Source organism: Saccopteryx leptura, chromosome 7 (genome assembly GCF_036850995.1).
Source record: "Saccopteryx leptura isolate mSacLep1 chromosome 7, mSacLep1_pri_phased_curated, whole genome shotgun sequence".
NCBI lineage: Eukaryota > Metazoa > Chordata > Mammalia > Chiroptera > Emballonuridae > Saccopteryx > Saccopteryx leptura.
In genome coordinates, this window is record NC_089509.1 from 8,380,483 (window position 1) to 8,401,586 (window position 21,104).

At 36.7% G+C, this 21,104-nt stretch overlaps 1 protein-coding gene across 8 annotated transcripts in view; it reads right to left on the reverse strand.

Annotated features, from left to right (window-relative positions):
• PTPN4 (protein tyrosine phosphatase non-receptor type 4) overlaps positions 1-21,104 on the reverse strand; it is a 218,024-nt gene that overhangs the window by 126,016 nt on the left and 70,904 nt on the right. For 6 of the 8 annotated variants that reach the window (XR_010746663.1, XM_066346559.1, XM_066346560.1 and 3 more), the window contains 4 exons: positions 18,873-18,917; positions 18,557-18,609; positions 18,081-18,201; positions 14,320-14,407 (listed from right to left, as the gene is read on the reverse strand). Coding sequence is in view for 7 of the 8 variants with exons in the window: in XM_066346559.1 (XP_066202656.1) it covers positions 14,320-14,407; positions 18,081-18,201; positions 18,557-18,609; positions 18,873-18,917 (307 nt within the window). In the remaining variant the exon portion in view is untranslated. The remainder of the gene's footprint in view (positions 1-14,319; positions 14,408-18,080; positions 18,202-18,556; positions 18,610-18,872; positions 18,918-21,104) is intronic. The other 2 variants (XM_066346563.1, XM_066346561.1) reach the window with 1 other exon arrangement.

Genomic DNA, 21,104 nt, shown 5'->3' on the forward strand with positions numbered 1-21,104 from the left:
AGCATCGCCCCCTGGTGGGCAGAGCGCCCCCCCATGGTGGGCGTGCTGGGTGGATCCCGGTCGGGCGCATGCGGGAGTCTGTCTAACTGTCTCTCCCCATTTCCAGCTTCAGAAAAATGAAAAATAAATAAATAAATAAATAAATAAATACAGTAAGATGTTTTATAAAGATTTATTCTGCCAAACTTAGCGAAAATCCGACATAAAGTACTTGGTAAGTAATTATTATATGTTTTCTATATACAATATCATATCATCTGCAAATAATGATAGTTTTACTTCTTCTTTTCCAATTTCGATGCCTTTTATTTCTTCTTCTTGTCTGATTGCTGTGGCTAGGACTTCCAGAACTATATTGAATAAGAGTGGTGAAAGGGGGCACCCCTGCCTTGTTCCTGAGCTTTTCATTTTTGCCCATCGAGTATGATGTTGGCTGTGGGATTGTCATAGATGGCCTTTATCATGATGAGGTATGTTCCCTATATTCCCACTTTGCTGAGAGTTTTGATCATAAATGGGTGCTAGATTTTATCAAATGCTTTTTCTGCATCTGTTGAAATTATCGTGTGGTTTTTCTCCTTCCTTTTGTTTATGTGATGAATCACACTGACTGATTTGCGAATATTGTACCAGCCTTGCCTTCCAAGAATAAATCCCACTTGATCATGATATATGATTTTTTTCATGTATTGCTGTTTATTAATATTTTGTTGAGGATTTTAGCATCTACATTCATCAGGGATATTGGCCTATAATTTTCTTTTTTTGTGTTGTCTTTGCCTGGTTTTGGAATCAGAATTATGCTCGCCTCATAAAAGGAGCTTGGAAGTCTTCCTTCCTCTTGAATTTTTTGAAATAGCTTGAGAAGGATAGGAGTTAGTTCTTCTTTGAATATTTTGTAGAATTCACTTGTGAAACCATCAGGCTCAGGCCTTTTTTTGTTGGGAGTTTTTTGATAACTGTTTCCATCTCATTTGTTGTAATTGGTCCGTTTAGATTTTTTGATTCTTCCAGATTAATTTTTGGAAGATTATATGTTTCAAGGAATTTGTCCATTTCATCGAGGTTGTCTAATTTTTTGGCATATAGTTCTTCATAGTATTTTCTTACAATATTCTAATTTTATTTATTTGAGTCTTCTCTCTTTTTTTCTTGGTGAGTCTGGCTAAAGGTTCATTGATCTTGTTTACCTTTTCAAAGAACCAGCTCCTGGTTTCATTTATTCTCTGTATTGTTTCTTTAGCCTCTATGTCATTTATTTCTGCTCTGATCTTTATTATTTCCTTCCTTCTACTACATTTGGGCTTTACTTGCTGTTCTTTTTCTAGTTCTTTTAGATGCAGGGTCAAGTTGTTTATTGGAGCTTTTTCTAGTTTCTTAACGTATGCCTGTAATGCTATGAACTTCCCTCCCAGAACTGCTTTTGCTGTGGCCCATAAATTTTGAGTTGTGGAATGCTCATTATCATTCGTTTCTAGGAATATTCTTATTTCATCTTTGATCTCATTGTTAACCCATTTGTTATTTAATAACATGGTATTTAGTTTCTAAATGTTTATTTTTCAGTTTTTCTGTTGTGGTTGATTTCTAGTTTCATGCCATTGTGATCAGAGAAAGTGCTTGATATGATTTCAATTTTCTTAAATTTGTTGAGATCGCTTATGTGCCCTAACATGTGGTCTTTCCTAGAGAATGTACCATGAGCACTTGAAAAGAATGTATATTCTGCTGCTTTAGGGTGAAAGGTTCTGAAGATATCTATTAAATCGAGTTGATCTAATATGTCCTTTAAGTCTGCTGTGTCTTTGTTAATTTTCTTTCTTGAGGATCTATCTAGTGATATGAGTGGGGTATTGAAATCCCCTACTATTATACTATTGCTGTTGATCCTGCCCTTTATATCTATCAAAGTCTGCTTTATATAATTAGGTGCTCCTATATTAGGTGCGTAGATACTTATAATGGTTATATCTTCCTGTTGGATTGCTCCCTTTATCATTATGTAGTGACCTTCTTTATCTCTTACTATAATCTTTGTTTTAAAGTCCATTTTGTCTGATATAAGTATTGCTACTCCAGCTATTTCTTCATTTCCATAAAATAATTCTTTTCCATCCTTTTACCTTCAGTCTATGTGCATCTTTTGTTTTAAGGTGTGTCTCTTGAAGACAGCATATGTATGGGTCTTGTTTTCTTATCCATGCAGCTACCCTATGTCTTTTGACAGGATCATTTAATCTATTTACATTTAAGGTTATTATTGATATATAGTTGTTTACTGCCATTTTATTCTTTAAAGCTGTATTCCTCTTTTGCTATATTCTTTTCTGCCTTTGATCTGTTTACAACAGGCCCCTTAGCATTTCTTGCAGCATTGGTTTGGTTGTAGTGAATTCCTTGTTGTTGTGTTTTGTTGATTGGGAATCTTTTTATTTCTCCTTCAATTTTAAACAGTAGCCTTGCTGGATGAAGTAGTCTTGGTTGAGTGGCAGTTCCCAAGGTGTTTTCAGAAGTACACAAGATAAAATAAAACAAGTTAAAACAAGGAAACAACTCTTTGTCTTTCATGGCCACAAATCTATTAATGCCATTGTACAGAAAAATTTTACCTTAGTTTAAAATATTTTATTCTGTTTTGCCTCTTATCACTTATTTCTATTTAATACTGTGTTATAAACTGACTTGTTTAATATGTTCATTTTTTTCTCTTCTTCACTAGAATCTAAGTAGCAAAGTATAAGGCCTTTGTTTTGCCCATTACTGCATCCTTAGGCACAGAAAAATGCCTTCTACTCTTTGTTGAGTGAATGAATCTCTATCATCTGTAGAAAGATGTCTTCACAGTTTAGTTTGGCATTGAAGCCATCCCATCCCATCCCTTCTCCCTTTCTAACTAGTGAAACCCTTCTTATTCTTGTCAAGCTAGTTCTATGATGTGTTTGGTCTGCCATTAATTACATGTTTTTTTAATGATCTTTTCATCCCTTCTTCATGTATGACAAATGAACTGAAACTCAAGTCTAGATCAAGTCCACCTTCTTTGAAAATTTCATTAGTCTACATCTACAGGATTCTCTCACAGACATTGATCTCTCTTAAACCACGCATCTGAAATACCTAATTACAGTACTGTCAGTTATGTAACAGCTGGGATTGTGTATAAGAGTGACAATCTATGATAAACTATCTGCAGTAAATGACCAGTGATGTTCGTTTGTTTTGTTTAAATTTCCAATCTGTCAGGTATTAATACTTTTGAGAAATATACCAATCACACTTGATATCAGATTGGTATAAAAGTTTCTAAATGCTAACTCTCAATTTCTATACATACCTCATCATGGACCAGTAACAAACAACTCATAAATCAGCACCAGTCTGTGGTCATACTTTAATAATCAATGAACCATCATATTTCTTATTCCTTCACAGAGCCTAGTTCTCAAGTATTTCTTAATTTCTGAAGGTAATATGTTTATACTTAACCAGTCACACCACTAAAGAATGTTTCATACAATTTGATTATAAAGACTTGTAGCCTGGCCAGGCAGTAGCAAAATAGAGTGTTGGACTGGGATGTGGAGAACCCAGGTTGGAAACCCTGAAGTCACTGGATTGAGCATGGGCTTATCCAGCTTGAGCACAAGCTCACCAGCTTGAGCAAGGGGTTGCTGGCTTGAGTGTGGGATCACAGACATGAGCCCATGGTTGCTAGCTTGAGCCCAACGGCACTGGCTTGAGCCCAAGGACGCAGGCTTGAGCAAAAGGTCACTCGCTCTGCTGTAGCCCCCCAGCCAAGGCACATATGAGAAAGCACTCAGTGAACAACTAAGGTGCTGCAATGAAGAACTGATGCTTCTCACCTCTCTCCCTTCCTGTCCGTCTGTCCCTATCTGTCCATCTCTCTGACTCTGTCTCTATCCAAAAACAAAAACTTGTGAGAAGCTTAAATATATAGTTACCTGTGAAACTAACATTAAATGATTAAAAGGGAGAGACTGTGGTGTGCAGTGGCCATATGATTTGACAATGTCAATTCAGAATCACAAAAAAAATCAGAAGAAAAAGGGTAGTATTTATAAAAGTTTTTAACTGTTCCTAATAACTGATGTGGTAATATTAAAATTACTATTTTAAGTGTGATGTGAGATAAAAAAAATTAAAATTATGGAATATTCTAATTCTAGATCCCTTGAGACCTATAAAAGTCAAAATATTCCATGTATCTCAATAAAGATATGTAGAAACTATTATAGATTCCAGCTTCATGCACTTAAAAGATATACAAACAATCAGCAAACCAGTAGGAATGAGCACTCTTAACACATAAGAGTCATATTTTGAAATATCATTTTCCATTAAAAGAAACCAGGGCTTCTTGAAGAAATACCTGATTCCAGGTCTGTGGCAGAAAACAGACTAGATAAAGCTGAAAGGTCTTAAATACTAGACAATATGGAAGCTATCAAAGACTACAAAAGTTATGTTAAAAGGACTTAAGGGCCAACTTAAAAGACTTCCAGTGGCCCAAGATAAGAAATTTTGAGCTTCAGTAAGAAAAAAAATCACAGTATTTTGAAACCTATCAAACAAAATGTTTAATCCATGAATTCACAGTGCTATTACTTAACAATATATTTGTATATCTTTTTAAAATAGTGGGGAACCAATTTATTACCTTGAAAACTAGGTAAATAAAAGAATCAATCAACTTTCCCTGCCTTTTCACATAAACTGTTCTACTGGGCAAATAGTAAAAGAAGGAAAGTGATGCCCTATAAAAGTATTTTAGCAAAACACTAGGAACAAAACGAATTAGTGTATTTCTATTTTGCAGCCTCCAATGAATTAGTGGATATAGGCACTGAACATCAATGGCTGCTAACATTAAAAAATAAAGTGCCTGACCGAGTGGTAGCACAGTGGATAGAGTGTCGAACTGGGATGCGGAGGACCCAGGTTCAAGACCCTGAGGTCGCCAGTTTGAGTGCAGGCTCATCTGGTTTGAGCAAAGCTCACCAGCTTGGACCCAAGGTCGCTGGCTTGAGCAAGGGGTTACTTGGTCTACTGAAGGCCCACGGTCAAGGCACATTTGAGAAAGCAATCAATGAACAACTAAGGTGTCGCAATGAAAAACTGATGATTGATGCTTCTCACCTCTCTTTGTTCCTGCCTGTCTGTCCCTATCTGTCTCTGTAAAAAAAATAAAAATAAATAAAAAAACAAACAAACTAGACATTATGTTCTTCCTGACAAAAGAATACAACAAAGTAGTCCATTAAATCTGATTGTGATTGGAAAAAAAGATGGCAGCGGAGTAGGTGGACGCACAGACGCCCAACTCTCACCACCAAACTGGAATACAAATCAATTTAGGAAAAATCAGCATGAAAAACCAACTCTGAACTGCAAGAACAGCTCTCAAAAACCAAGGAGCAAAGAAGAAGCCACAACAAACCTGGTAGAAAGCGCCTGAATCTCCCCTGCTTACAGGAACGGAAGGGGGGGTGAGGCTGAGAGCCCAGAGGGGATCTCACACAGGAAAAAGAGCTAAAACTACTGCTCACAGCCACTTGCCTGGCGACCAGGGAGCGACGTGTGTTGAAAAGACCAGCTTATCTCCCACGTGGAAAGAAAAGAGAGAGGGACAGACTGTGAGGGGCTAAGGAATGCAAGAAACGAACTAAAAAAGCTGACTCATCCGTGCTGGAGGTGGCCATAGCTGGGGGAGGGACTGAACCTTTCACAAAACAGAGCTGAAGTGCTTCCGGATCAGAGATCTCCGCACATCTATCCAGCTCCAATCAGCGCAACAAGACACAGCTGAAAACAAGAAGTGGGGAGGAGGGGCAGTAACTCAGGTCTCCATGGAGATCTGAGATACACCTCCCCCTACTGAAGCTGAGAAAACACCCTGCCCCCAGTGAGATTAGCTGGCTAAAAAGGCCTTTGGAGTCTCAGGTTACACCCATCGCATTCCTGGATACAGTTTCAAGGAAGCCCCCTGCTGAGATCAGTAAACAAGACTATCACCTGTTAAGAAAATAAACAAATCAAGACTTCAAAGCTGCCCAAATCCGAAAGTGGATTACAGATAACAGCTGATACCAACCCAAGAAGACCTAGAAATAACACAACTGAAAACTGGAGGCAGACAACACCAAGCCTAGACTCAACCAACTCTACAAATAAAACACCCAAAAACAGACGATGAGAAGACAAAGAAGTGCAATCCAAATGAAACCACAAGAGACACCTTCAGGAGATGAACTGAGTGATAAGGAAATAATCAAACTTCCAGATGCGGAGTTCAAAATAATGATTGTAAGGATGCTTAGGGATCTTAGAACAACAATGGATGGTCATTATGAACACCTAAATAAAGAAATAGCAAGTATAAAAAAGAATCAGTCGGAGATGAAAAATACAATATCAGAAATAAAGACCACAATGGAAGGAATTGAAAACAGGATAGATAGAGCAGAGGATCGAATCAGCGAGATAGAGGTCAACTGGAATGAAGTCATGAAAGCAGAGAAGAAAAGAGAAAAGAGACTCAAAAAGTGAGAGGAAACTCTTAGAGAGCTCTGTGACAACATGAAGAGAAATAACATCTGCTGCCTGAAGAAGAAGAAAAAGAACAAGAACAAGGGATGGAGACTTTGTTATCATATCATAGCTGAAAACTTCCCTAAATTAATGCAAAAGAAACTCTCACAAGTCCAAGAAGCACAGAGGACTCCATTAAAGAGAAACCCAAAGAAACCTACACCAAGACACATCATAATTAAAATACCAAAGCTAAGCGATAAAGAGAAAATATTAAAAGCTGCAAGAGAAAAAAAAGTTATCACCTACAAAGGAGCCTCCATAAGGATGACATTCGACTTCTCAACAGAAACACTTGAGGCCATAAGGGAATGGCAAGAAATATTCAAAGTAATACAGAACAAGAACCTACAACCAAGACTACTTTATCCAGCAAAGCTATCATTTAAAATCGAAGGAGAGGCCTGACCTGTGGTGGCACAGTGGATAAAGTGTCGACCTGGAAATGCTGAGGTCGCCGGTTCGAAACCCTGGGCTTGCCTGGTCAAGGCACATATGGGAGTTGATGCATCCAGCTCCTCCCCCCTTCTCTCTCTCTCTGTTTCTCTCTCTCTCCTCTCTAAAAATGAATAAATAAAATTAAAAAAATGAAATTAAGTAAAATAAAATTGAAGGAGAAATACAAAGCTTTCCAGACAAAAAACAACTCAAGGAATTAATTACAACCAAACCAATGCTGCAGGAAATGTTAAGGGGCCTGTTGTAAACAGATCAAAGTGAGAAAAGAATATAGTAAAAAAGGAATACACCTTTAAAGAAGAAAATGGCAATAAACAACTATATATCAATAATAACCTAAAATGTAAATGGATTAAATGATCCAATCAAAAGACATAGGGTAGCTGCATGGATAAGAAAACAGGACCCATACATATGTTGTCTATAAGAGACACACCTTAGAACAAAAGACACACATAGATTGAAGGTAAAAGGATGGAAAAAACCATTTCATGCAAACGGAAATGAAAAAAAAGCTGGGGTAGCAATACTTATATCAGACAAATTGGTCTTTAAAACAAAGGATATAGTAAGAGATAAAGAAGGCCACTACATAATGATAAAGGGAGTAATCAAACAGGAAGATATAACTATTATAAATATCTATGCACCGAATATAGGAGCACCCAAATATATAAAGCAGACTTTGATGGATTTAAAGGGCGAGATCAACAGCAATACTATAATAGTAGGGGATTTCAATACCCTACTACCATCACTAGATAGATCCTCAAGAAAGGAAATTAACAAAGAAACAGCAGACTTATTGGAAACACTAGATCAACTCAATTTAATAGATATCTTTAAAACCTTTCACCCTAAAGCAGCAGAATATACATTCTTTTCAAGTGCTCATGGTACATTCTCTAGGATAGAGCACATGTTAGGGCACAAAACTGCTCTCAACAAATTTAAGAAGACTGAAATCATATCCAGCACTTCCTCTGATCACAACAGCATGAAACTAGAAATGAACTACAACAGAAAAGCTCAAAAATTCTCAAACACATGGAAACGAAATAGCAGGTTGTTAAATAATGAATGGATTAAGAATGAGGTCAAAGAAGAAATAAAAAAATTCCTAGAAACGAATGATAATTAGCATACAACTCCTCAAAATTTATGGGATACAGCGAATGCAGTGCTGAGAGGGAAGTTCATAGCACTACAGGCACACTTTTAGAAGCTAGAAAAAGCTCAAATAAACAACTTAACCCTGCATCTAAAAGAATTAGAAAAAGAACAGCAAGTAAAGCCCAAATGTAGTAGAAGGAAGGAAATAATAAAGATCAGAGCAGAAATAAATGACATAGAGGCTAAAGAAACAATACAGAGGATCAATGAAACTAGGAGCTAGTTCTTTGAAAAGGTAAACAAGACTGATGAACCTTTAACTAGACTAACCAAGAAAAAGAGAGAGAGGACTCAAATAAATAAAATTAGAAATGAGAGAGGATAAATATCAACTGACACAACAGAAATACAAAATATTGTAAGAAAGTACTATGAAGAACTTTATGCCAAAAAACTAGACAACCTAGATGAAATGGACAAATTCCTTGAAACCTACAATCTTCCAAAAATCAATCTGGAAGAATCAGGAAACCTAAACAGACCGAGTTCAACAAATGAGATCGAAACAGTTATCAAAAAACTCCCAACAAAGAAAAGTTCGGGGCCCGATGGCTTCACAACGGAATTCTACCAAATATTCAAAGAAGAACTAACTCCTATCCTTCTCAAACTATTTCAAAAAATTCAAGAGGAAGGAAGACTTCCAAGCTCCTTTTATGAGGCGAGTATAATTCTGATTCCAAAACCAGGCAAAGACAACACAAAGAAAGAAGATTATAGGCCAATATCTCTGATGAATATAGATGCTAAAATCCTCAACAAAATATTAGCAAACCGGGTCTAACAATATATGGAAAAAATCATACACCATGATCAAGTGGGATTTATTCTGTGGAGGCAAGGCTGGTACAATATTCGTAAATCAATCAATGTGATTCATCACATAAACAAAAAGGAGGAGAAAAACCATATGATAATTTCAATAGATGCAGAATAAGCATTTGATAAAATCCAGCACCCATTCATGATCAAAACTCTGAGCAAAGTGGGAATACAGGGAACATACCTCAACATGATAAAAGCCATCTATGAGAAACCCACAGCCAACATCATACTCAATGGGCAAAAATTAAAAGCAATACCCTTAAGATCAGGAACAAGGCAGGGGTGCCCCCTTTCACCACTCTTATTTAACATGGTCCTGGAAGTTCTAGCCACAGCAATCAGACAAGAAGAAGAAATAAAAGGCATTCAAGTTGGAAAAGAAGAAGTAAAACTATCATTATTTGCAGATGATACGATATTGTATATAGAAAACCCTAAAGTGTCAGTCAAAAAGCTACTGGACCTGATAAATGAATTCAGCAAAGTGGCAGGATATAAAATTAATACTCAGAAATCAGAGGCATTTTTATACACCAACAATGAACAGTCAGAAAGAGAAATTAAGGAAATAATCCCCTTCACAATTACAACCAAAAAGATAAAGTACCTAGGAGTAAACTTAACCAAGGAGACTAAAGACTTGTACTCGGAAAATTACAAAGCATTGATAAAAGAAATCAAGGAAGATACAAACAAGTGGAAGCATATACTGTGCTCATGGTAAGGAAGAATAAACATCATTAAAATGTCAATATTACCCAAAGCAATCTATAAATTCAATGCAATACCAATTAAAATACCAATGACTTACTTCAAAGATATAGACCACATATTCCAAAAATTTATATGGAACCAAAAGAGAACACGAATAAACTCAGCAATCTTAAAAAAGAAGAAGAAAGTGGGAGGTATCACACTTCCTGATATCAAGTTATACTACAAGGCCGTTGTACTCAAAACAGCCTGGTACTGGCATAAGAACAGGCATAAAGAACAATGGAACAGAACAGAGAACCCAGAAATAAACCCACATCTTTATGGACAACTGATATTTGACAAAGGAAGTAAGGAAATACAATGGAGTAAAGACAGCCTCTTTAACAAATGGTGTTGGGAAAATTGGACAGCTACCTGCAAAAAAATGAAACTAGATCACCAGCTTACACCACTCACAAAAATAAACTCAAAATGGATAAAAGACTTAAATGTAGGCCATGAAACCATAGCATCTTAGAAGAAAACATAGGCAGTAAGCTCTAGGACAGGGGTCCCCAAACTACGGCCCGCGGGCCACATGCGGCCCCCTGAGGCCATTTATCCGGCCCCTGCCACACTTCCGGAAGGGGCACCTCTTTCATTGGTGGTCAGTGAGAGGAGCATAGTTCCCATTGAAATACTGGTCAGTTTGTTGATTTAAATTTACTTGTTCTTTAGTTTAAATATTGTATTTGTTTCCGTTTTGTTTTTTTACTTTAAAATAAGATATGTGCAGTGTGCATAGGGATTTGTTCATAGTTTTGTTTTTTTTTTTCATAGTTTTTTTATAATCCGGCCCTCCAACGGTCTGAGGGACAGTGAACTGGCCCCCTGTGTAAAAAGTTTGGGGACCCCTGCTCTAGGACATCTCTCGTAGCAATATATTTGCTGATTTATCTCGACGGGGAAGTGAAATAAAAGACAGGATAAACAAATGGGACTATATCAAACTAAAAAGCTTTTGCACAGCTAAAGACAGTAAGAACAGAATAAAAAGACAAACTACACAGTGGGAGAACATATTTGACAATACGTCTGATAAGGGGTTAATAACCAAAATTTATAAAGAACTTGTAAGTCTCAACACCAGGAAGACAAACAATCCATTCCAAAAATGGGCAAAAGAGATGAATAGACACTTCTCCAAAGAGGACATACAGATGGCCAATAGGCATATGAAAAAATGCTCAACATCACTAATTATTAGAGAAATGCAAATTAAAACCACAATGAGATATCACCTCACACCAGCCAGAATGGCGCTCATCAAGAAAACAACACAGAATAAGTGCTGGCGAGGATGTGGAGAAAAGGGAACCCTCCTGCACTGCTGGTGGGGATGCAGACTGGTGCAGACTCTGTGGAAAACAGTATGGAGATTCCTCAAAAACTGAAAATCGAACTGCCTTTTGACCCAGCTATCCCACTTTTAGGAATATACCCCAAGGACACCATAGAACGGCTCCAAAAGGAGAAATGCACCCCCATGTTTGTGGCAGCATTGTTCACAATAGTGAAGATCTGGAAACAGCCCAAGTGTCTATCAGAGGACGAGTGGATTAAAAAGTTTTGGTACATATATACTATGGAATACTACTCAGCCATAAGAAATGATGACATCGGATCATTTACAATAACATGGATGGACCTTGATAACATTATACGGAGTGAAATAAGTAAATCAGAAAAAAAACTAAGAACTATATGAATCCATACATAGAAGGGACATAAAAATGAGACTCAGAGACATGAACAAGAATGTGATGGCAACAGAGGTGGGGGGTGGGGGGAGGGGGGATGGGGCGAAGAAGGAGTGAGGGGTTGGGGGAGGGGAGGGGCACAAAGAAAACCAGATAGAAGGTGACAGAAGATAATTTAACTTTGGGGGAGGGGCATACAGCACAATCAAATGTCAAAATAATCTAGAGATGTTTTCTCTCAACATATGTACCCTGATTTATCAATGTCACTGCATTAAATTTAATAAATAAATTTAAAAAAAAATCTGATTGTGATTTTACATCAAGCTTGCCATGATCTTGTAAGAAACACACCGAACAGCAGAATAAGGTGAACTGCACCGTGAATATGTAAACAGCAAAATCCATACAGTAAAAATCTACAGGTGAAATTGTTCTTTAAAAAGATAATTATAGACAAGAATAAGGACAGGAGGAAAGGAGGGATTAAAATAGATTGAAAGTTATCTAGTTAAAACAAATAAAAAGCAAAACCAAGAAATAATATCTAGGAAAAGCACACTTGGGTGATAAAACCATAGAAAAGGTTTCTAGAATAGTTGGGTTAATTCTACTGCTTAACATGTGTTTAATAACACAAACACACTAAGATATATTCTTGTGTCTAGCCATAAAGACAGATGAAATACTGTCATTTGAGACAACATGACTGGATCTTGAAAATATGCTAAGTGAAATGTCAGAAAAATCTAAGAGCTGTATGATTTCACTTGTATGTGAAATATCAAACTGAAACTCAGACACAGACAACAGTATGGTGGTTACCAGGGGGAAGGAGGATGAAGGGGTAATGAAGGGTAAAAGAGGTCAGATATATTTTAACAAAAGATGATGTGATTTTGGTAGGCATACTATGCAAATCATGCATCATAGAAATGTACACTTGAAACTTGTATGGTCTTATTAACCAATGTCATAATAAACTTAATTAAGAAAAGGAAAGAAAAGAAAAGAAAAAAGAAAAGAAAAGAAAAGCCTGGCTGGTAGTGGTGCAGTGGATAGAGCGTTGACCTGGGATACCCAGGTTTGAACCCTGAGGTCACTGGCTTGAGCATGAGCTCATCTGGCTTGAGAGCAGGCTCACCAGCTTGAATGTGGGGTCCCTGGCTTGAGTGTGGGATCAATGACGTGGTCCCATGGTTGCTGGCTCAAACTGGCTCAACTGGAGTGCCTCCCTCCTGTCAAGGCACGTATAAGAAGCAATCAATGAACAACTAAAGTGCTGCAACTATGAGCTGATGCTTCTCGGCCCTCTCCCTTCCTGTCTCTCTCAGTCGCTAATAATTATAATAATAATAATAATAATAAATATGTAAGAAAGTAGTCCAACACTCTTTGTATTTCACTGACAGCTGTCAGAGATAATAGCAGTCTAAATTAGCTTTAAAAAACTAAAAAGGGACTAAAATGAATGAATGTAGCAGTCTTTTCATTGTTAAGCATAGTTTACTTCATGTATTAAATTTCCATGGGTTTTCAACTTTATTACAAAAAAAACCCTAAAAATTTAGTTGTAGATATACTGACCATTATGTTTCATTTTAGAGCATCACGTTCAAAGGTAACAGTCTCCAAATAGGAAGGAAGGATGAAGGGGCACATTTTAAAGAAAATAATTCAAGAGAGACTTCATATGTTAAATGGCATCAAACAAACAGATCCCTAAGTCCACAAACACAAGAATTACAGATTTAGTCATGTGAGGAAAGCAAGTCATCCTGTTTTTACAGGACAGACCAACATAAGCTTTGTCAGATGCAGGAATTGGCAAACCTCTCAGCAGAGAGCCAGGCAAGGCCCCAAACAATAACACCACTACATGCAAAAGAACTTTGAGTTTTCAAACCCCTATCTATCTGTCTGTCTGTATGTGTCTGTAAATTTAAAAAAATTCAAAATAACTAAAAAAAACTTAACTCCCTTTCCAGTTGCTTGCTTTCCCTTTTAGGCTTGGCTATTTGTCCCAATAGAATGTAAAACTTATTACCAACTTAATCAATGATTACCTATAATTCCACTTTTCACTGGTTATGGAGAACAGCTATACTCAAGATACTTCTAAATGATTATAACCTCTTGATAGAGTGAGAGAAGGAATCTAGGTGTAGAGACACACAAATGAAAAACAGCCACTCATAAATCTGCTTTGGCAAGAGGATAATAGTCTTTTGGAAACAGCCAAGTTTGACAAAATGAAAAGAAAAAGAGTGCTGTATAGATGCCAGTGATTATAAACTCTATTTTTATGAAGGGATGCGGGAATAGGGGTGGAAGGAGGACATCCAAAATATATTGTTATGCTTCATTTTGTGCTTTATAAATAAAATTTTTTATGTCACTAAATGATGAAAACAAAATAATACAGTCTTAGTTAACAGAAAGCATCTTTTATGATAATGATATCAAAAAAGTTAAATAAACAAAAAATTACTTTTCCTGTAACTTAATTTTTATTTTGTAAAATAAAGGTACTGTCTCCTATGGTCTGCAAAAATTATCTTTATAATATAAACCACTACCTTGAAGAAAACATGCAAAATCTACTTCAATAGTTCTTTTCATCAGGTATTAAATCTTAAGTGACTATAAAAACACTTACATTACACTCAAAGAAGTTTTCAGTGCAACCATGTCATCATAACTCACTAATTATTACATTTGTTACGGAATGCTATCAGAGCATTACTGAGCAATAGAGCCTAACTCAACAACATCAAAGTAAGTTTACTTCACTTACCCTTGCATAGTGGAATTCAACTCCATAGAATTCTAAGGTGCGTGCTGTGTTCAGGTAATTAAATTCTGCCTCTGCAGGAGATAAGCCTCTATAAAGATATCAATAGGTTAAAAATTAAATCAATCACAAATATGGCCAATTTAGAAATAGGCTATTTATCTGGAAATTTTTCAATATCGTAATTAAGTCTTTTACAAAACACCATGTATAACAACTCTTAGTAATATACAGTAACATCTAATTTATATGGAGGGTACATTTTCAGTAACACAAATTATTACTTTGTAAAATATTTTCTTATTTTCTAGAAATATAACAATGCATCAAGTTTTAAAAGTCTGTAAGCTGTTCTTATGGCTGTTAGAATGTCACTCATTCTCAGACATAACAAGTGTTTTTTCAAAATTTGGTCTATCTACCATATCTGCATTTAAATCACAAAGATTGCTTCTGAAACATGTGAACTCTGAGAAAACTTCTGAGCAGTGTTCTCAGAGAATGGTGCACGGTCAGGTATTGATTCATATAAATACAGAAACTGAGAGCGTCAGAGTCTTTCATAGAGCTTTGGCAGAGTAATTTTATGTCTGTTGAATCCAACAATGAGAAAATTGGCTTGTAATTTTTTAATGTCTTTATTTTTCCATCTTACATTTTGATTAATTCGTTTTTATTATTCTTTTAGAAGTATTGTTATATGACAGATTAGGGAAAATTTGGCCTTTCATAACAGTTTCAGAAGTACTGTTCTATAGAGTCTAATATAGAATGAATGGGGTCCAAATTGCTTATATTTAAGAAATACTCAGGTGATTTTTTGTGAAAACAACTTTTAGAACTATATTTTCAAATGCAAAGCCTTTAAAAAATTGATTTATTGCTACTATATATTATATACTGTTTTAACAACCTTAGTTATCTATTATCAGACTACAGCAGAGCAAAAGCAGCAAATTACAAAAGCAAAGATACAAACCTTTCATTCACTAATGATTCTAAAAAAAGGAGCCGTCTGCCTATGCATGATAATAAAAATGGGATTCCTTCAGTGTTCTATAAAATTCAACTAAGTTAAATAAATATTCTATCCTCCCTACCTTATCCTGTTAATTATGTAGATAATTCTATTTTATTTTCATTGTTTAAAAGATTAGAGGGCTCATTTCTTTAAACCAAACAGAAATATATAATCAATACCTTGTCAAATATGTAACCATTTTCCTTGCAGAAGAGACTTTTAATTATTGGCAAGTTTTTATAAATTGCTATCTTCAAATCCTTAATTCAGATATGCTATTTATAGAACTTTTATTATAAATGGCATTTACTTTTAGACCAAAATAGTCCCTTTACCACATTAGGCCAGTCTTTTTTTTTTTTTTTTTTAATTTATTTTATTTATTTATTAATTATTTATTTTTTACAGAGACAGAGAGAAAGAGAGGGATAGACAGGGACAGACAGACAGGAACAGAGAGATGAGAAGCATCAATCATTAGTTTTTCATTGCGCGTTGCAACACCTTAGTTGTTCATTGATTGCTTTCTCATATGTGCCTTGACCGTGGCCTTCAGCAGACCGAGTAACCCCTTGCTGGAGCCAGTGACGATGGGTTCAAGCTGGTGGGCTTTTGCTCAAATCAGATGAGCCCGCACTCAAGCTGGAGACCTCGGGGTCTCAAACCTGGGTCTTCCGCATCACAGTCCGACGCTCTATCCACTGCGCCACCGCCTGGTCAGGCCACATTAGGCCAGTCTTAAAATTCTCATTCATTAGTCTTATTTTAGATCAGGCGTCAGCAAAACTTTTACTGGAAAGAGCTGAACTTTGTTTTTGTTATCAATGTGAAAGCAACCACAGGTAACATGTAGACTAATAAGGGAATCTGAGTTCTAGTTAACTGTTCACTTATGAACACAGCATTTGGAATTTCTCAAAATCTCATGTGCCATAAAATGTTATTTTTCTAAAAAAATGTTTCCAGTCTTTTAAGCTGTACAAACCATTCTTATTTCATGGGCCAATCCAAAATAGGCAGTGAGCTAAGGTTTGCCAACCTGTTTTAGATACATTGGCTATTACCAAATAAAAGTAGTTTCTTTAAGAATAAGAGCTAATATTTCTTCAGTGCTTACAATGTGCTAGGCACCATTCTGAATATTAACTTACTTAATCCTTGTAATAACTCCAGAGGCAGGTAACTATTATTATTCTAAATTTACATATAATATAAGGAAACAGAGAAGCAGACAGAACAATCTGGCCAAGGATAAATGACAAAAAGTAACATTACCAAAATTTCAATCCAGGCAATCTGAAGCCTGTTCACACTCTTAGCCAATATGCAACACTTAGTTTCTAAATGAGTATTTGGAATAACAGGTTAAGGTAAAACTGAACTCTGACCCAGTAAACAATATTACCTTCTATTCAAAATAGCTATCTTCATGAAAAAAATTTACGTAACAAAATTGTACTCACAAAATATCAAAATTGAAAACTGCTATGAGTAAAAAATTGCTACTGTCTTTAAAGAACTATTTTTTAAATTAGTATTACATAAAGTTTCTTTTTTCCTATTGGCTCACTATTAAACAAAAATGATTCCTTTCATATAGCTAAAAATTGAGAAAAAATTGCTAAGAAGCTTGTGAACACACTATTAATATTCTAAAAGTCCTGGTATTTTTATAGAATAAAAACTTTATAGCCTTGACTAGTTGGCTCAGTGGTAGAGCGCTGGGCTGGCATGTGGATGTCCATGGTTCAATTCCCGGTCAGGGAACACAGAAGCAGCAACCATCTGCTTCTCCACCCTTCCCTCTCTCCCCATTCTATCTCTGTCCCTCTCTTCCCCTTCCATAGCACCATGGCTTGGTTGGAGCAATTTGGCCCCAGGCTCTGAAAATGGCTCTATGGCCTCACCTCAGATGCTATATAGCTCAGTTGTCTGAGCAATAGAGCAGTGGCACCAGATGGGCAAAGCATCGCCCCATAGGAGGCTTGCTGGGCGATCTTGGTCAGGGCACATGCGGGATTCTGTCTCTCTGCCTCCCCACTTCTCACTTAAGAAAATAAAAACTTTATGTATATATTCCTGGTAACTTTCTATAACAAATAAAACTTTATATATAAAATAAAAAACAATATATAACAAAGACTCTATGTAATGAAAATTGGCAACGTTTTATAATAGCAAATAAATTTCTGTTAACATACAGTTTTATAGTTCTTAACAGAAATAAAAACAAGTCATATGAAATAAGCAATGATTTTTCTTTTACAGAGATCTAATTTCTTTATATTATAGGGAGGGAGCAAAAATAGTTTTACAGTTGTTTGTATGGAAAATAATGTAATAATAATAAATAAAACTCGAGAACAAACTGTTTTGTATACTCACAACTGTAAACCTACCTTTGCCCCACCCCGTATTTTACATAATAGTAACTTCTATATTAAAAAAACATAACAATCAAATTAGAAATAATTTAAAACATTTCTTTAGAAAAGATACCATTAAGAAGTATACCAAGCTTTGGCCAGGCACCTCAGTTGGTTAGAGCATTGTACCCATTTGTCAAGGTTGTGGGTTTGATTCCCGGCCAGAGCACATACAAGAATCAAACAATGAATGCATAAATAAGTGAAACAACAAATTCATGTTTCTCTCTCTCCCCCCCTTCCTCTCTCTAAAAACCAATAAATTTAAAAAATGTTTTAAGTTTACCAAATAAGCAGAAAAGTAAATAAATCCTTACGTATGTTGCTGATGTAATTTTGCAATTTCTTTTTCAAAATCTTGAGGTTGATTAGGAATGAAAGAATAATCTGAGAGGTAGCCTGTCAAGTTTTCTGACTGATTGTAGTCTCCAAGTTCAGCTAATAAATAGAAGAAAAATGTTCACTTTAATAAACACAGTTTTTAATTTTTATAGTCAAATCAGCAATATCATGTATTCCATTATATTTGTGCCAGTAAAATATTTGTTTCTGCTGTTAGCATTTAAACAAGTTATAACAATGCATATAATATTCTTCTAGATCTCAAACAACTTCAAAAAAATATTTTTGAATAAAAGTAATTGTTAGCTAATTGGATGTTCATTACTTTTCCTCTGCAGTCACTTTCTTCTTGTAACTTATGTCTAAAAACATTATACATTAAAGACAATGTATCATCAACACAGACTATGCAATTATATGTCATCTGCCTCAAAACTGGGCTGATACTTACACTGAACAGCAAATGAAGCCAAAAGGGCAGCAGTATTATAAGGACAGAGCAATCTAATAAAACAAAACAGAAAATATATAACCCAAAGTTACACACAATCATTTCAAAAGCATTATATTTATATTATACTCTTCACACTTAAAATTTTCATGTGACTTATATTTTAATTAATAAATAATAAATTTATTTGATAAAAGGAATTCGTGTTTTATGTAACTTTTTTCGATAATTTGTTTGCAAAGATCATGAATTCCTTCAATAATACACAATTAAGAGTATTTTTAAACCCCATTACTAAAAATTTGAAATAGCCCACCTTCCAGTAAGAATGTCTTGTTTAATTTGCAAAAAATACTGGTACCTTAAAAGAAAAAAAAAAGATAGAATTTACTGGAATTATAACATTTAAAGATTTAAATCTGTATACTTACATTAACAAATAAAATTGAATATCTAAGTATCTGCTTTTACAACATACATATTAACACATGAAAAGATATTTTAAAATAAGCTTTCATAAATTCATGAACCCAAGTGTAATGCTGGTGGCAAAGGCCAGGCAGGTTCCCATTGGATTCAGGCAGATGGTAGAGAAACAGTAGAGCCAGAAAGCGTTGGGCCATTCCTGTTTAATAGATTCTCACAACGGCGGATGAGCAAACAGGAAGGGGAATATCACTTTTCATGGTAGAGGTGAACAAACAGTAAAACGGCCCCTAGCAGTGGTGGGCAGAAAATCTGCAACCCGCCTTAAGTCAAAGCACCTGTACGTAGCCTTACATAGGTTATGCACATGTGGCCCTGCCCTGTGCTCACGCACTAATCAATCAAAGTGCAAGCAAGCCAGCCTAATACACCTGTTTTCCCAACACAAAGTTTTAAAATTCTTTGGTAAATGAAATTTTGTACTGCAAATCTTTTTTTTTTTTTTTAAACAATGGAGCCAATAACTGGTGGGCCATTATCTTTAATCTTAGCTTGCACCCAGCGGGCAAGAAATACACACAGTGGGAAAACACTTCCCTTTCCATTCAGGGCTCCCAAAGCCACTGACTTATTCAAGTTTCCTAGAATCAAAGGTTTCTAACCTCACCAGTCTCATTCACCTCTGTTCCCCATCTCCTCTCTGCACAAACTGGCTTCTTCTTCAGCATTCCGCCATCTTGGCTGCTTCTCCTCTCCTCCACATGGCCTTTCTCTGCTCTCCTTTCTCTGCTCTCTCCTCTAATACTAATCTCAGGCACTGAGAGAGAGCAAGTTCCCAGTCTGCCCCATTTTATAGTGTAGAAATCAAAACCTTTAATCCAATATACAAACAAAGAAAGACTCTGATACAAAGTCACTTAGGGTGGGAAAGGCTTAGTCTTAAAACTAAGCCTTAGGGTATAACAACCCTGCCTGCTTACAGCCTGTCCCCACACCCAATGCAAACGATAAGCGAGCAAACCTATATATCATATTTACAAATTTATTTGACCAACAGTCCACCCCTTTTGCTCACTTCACAATCTAAAGCACAGGTATTCCTGCACAAGGAAATTAGGCACATTACACAAATTACAAGAACATGACAAATCATACAATTTCAACAATTACAAAGATACACTTCACCAGTCTCTGAGCACTTTGCCAGAAGCACAAAATGTCCTCTGACTTCTTTCTAGCCATGGGAAAAGCCTCCTGGGGCAGGAGTGTGCTTCCAGCAAAGCTGCCCTCCACCCCAATCAGGGTATTTCACATTGTCCAAAATCCGTAAGTCCATCCAACAAAGAAGCCAGTGCCCACTCTGGTCATAGTCCAGGAATCAGTCCAAGCACAAGGGGCCTCAGCCACCCCCCTCATCCCTGCCGTCCTGGCAGGTATTACACTGTCCCAAGGAGGAGCACGTGGCAATGGCAGACAGCATTTCCATCTCTGCTCTGGAGAGCATGATGGCATCCATCCCGATGTCCCAAAATTGCAGACCTACCAGGGGCACAGCATGTACTCCTTGCTGCTGGGCTCTCACATTCTGGAGACTGCAGATTGCAACTCCAGCCCGATTCTCCTCATCCTCCAAAGAGGAACTGAAAATATCAGCTCCTGCTGCTGGCCTTGCAGCCCCAGGCCCGGCCTCAGCCCCAGCCTCCCGCCACTGCTGGCTTTCCACAATATCCAGGGCAAATTGCAACTCATGAACCTGTGATTCCTTCTCCAGCGGCTGCTCCATTTCCAGGCGAATTTCATGAAACTGGTCGGCCTCCTTCTCCAGTGCTTGCTTCCAGCTCCAGGATCGGCATCTCTTTCTCCCACGTTTGCTCCAGCTCCTTCCACTGCTCGGTTTGCAGGTCCCGGGCAGCCTCTTCCACAGAACTCTCAGTTTCCTCACACATGGCTGTAAAAGTCAGCCAGCCTACGGCCCCCAAAAGGACAGCCATGGGGAACCATAACAGCAGCCAGTCCTCTACTCCACCGCTCAAAGGCGGTGGTGGCTCCATACTGAATTCTGAATCCTACCACAGACTATGCCAAATGTAAAGCCAGTGGCCACGGCCACCATCACAGCCAC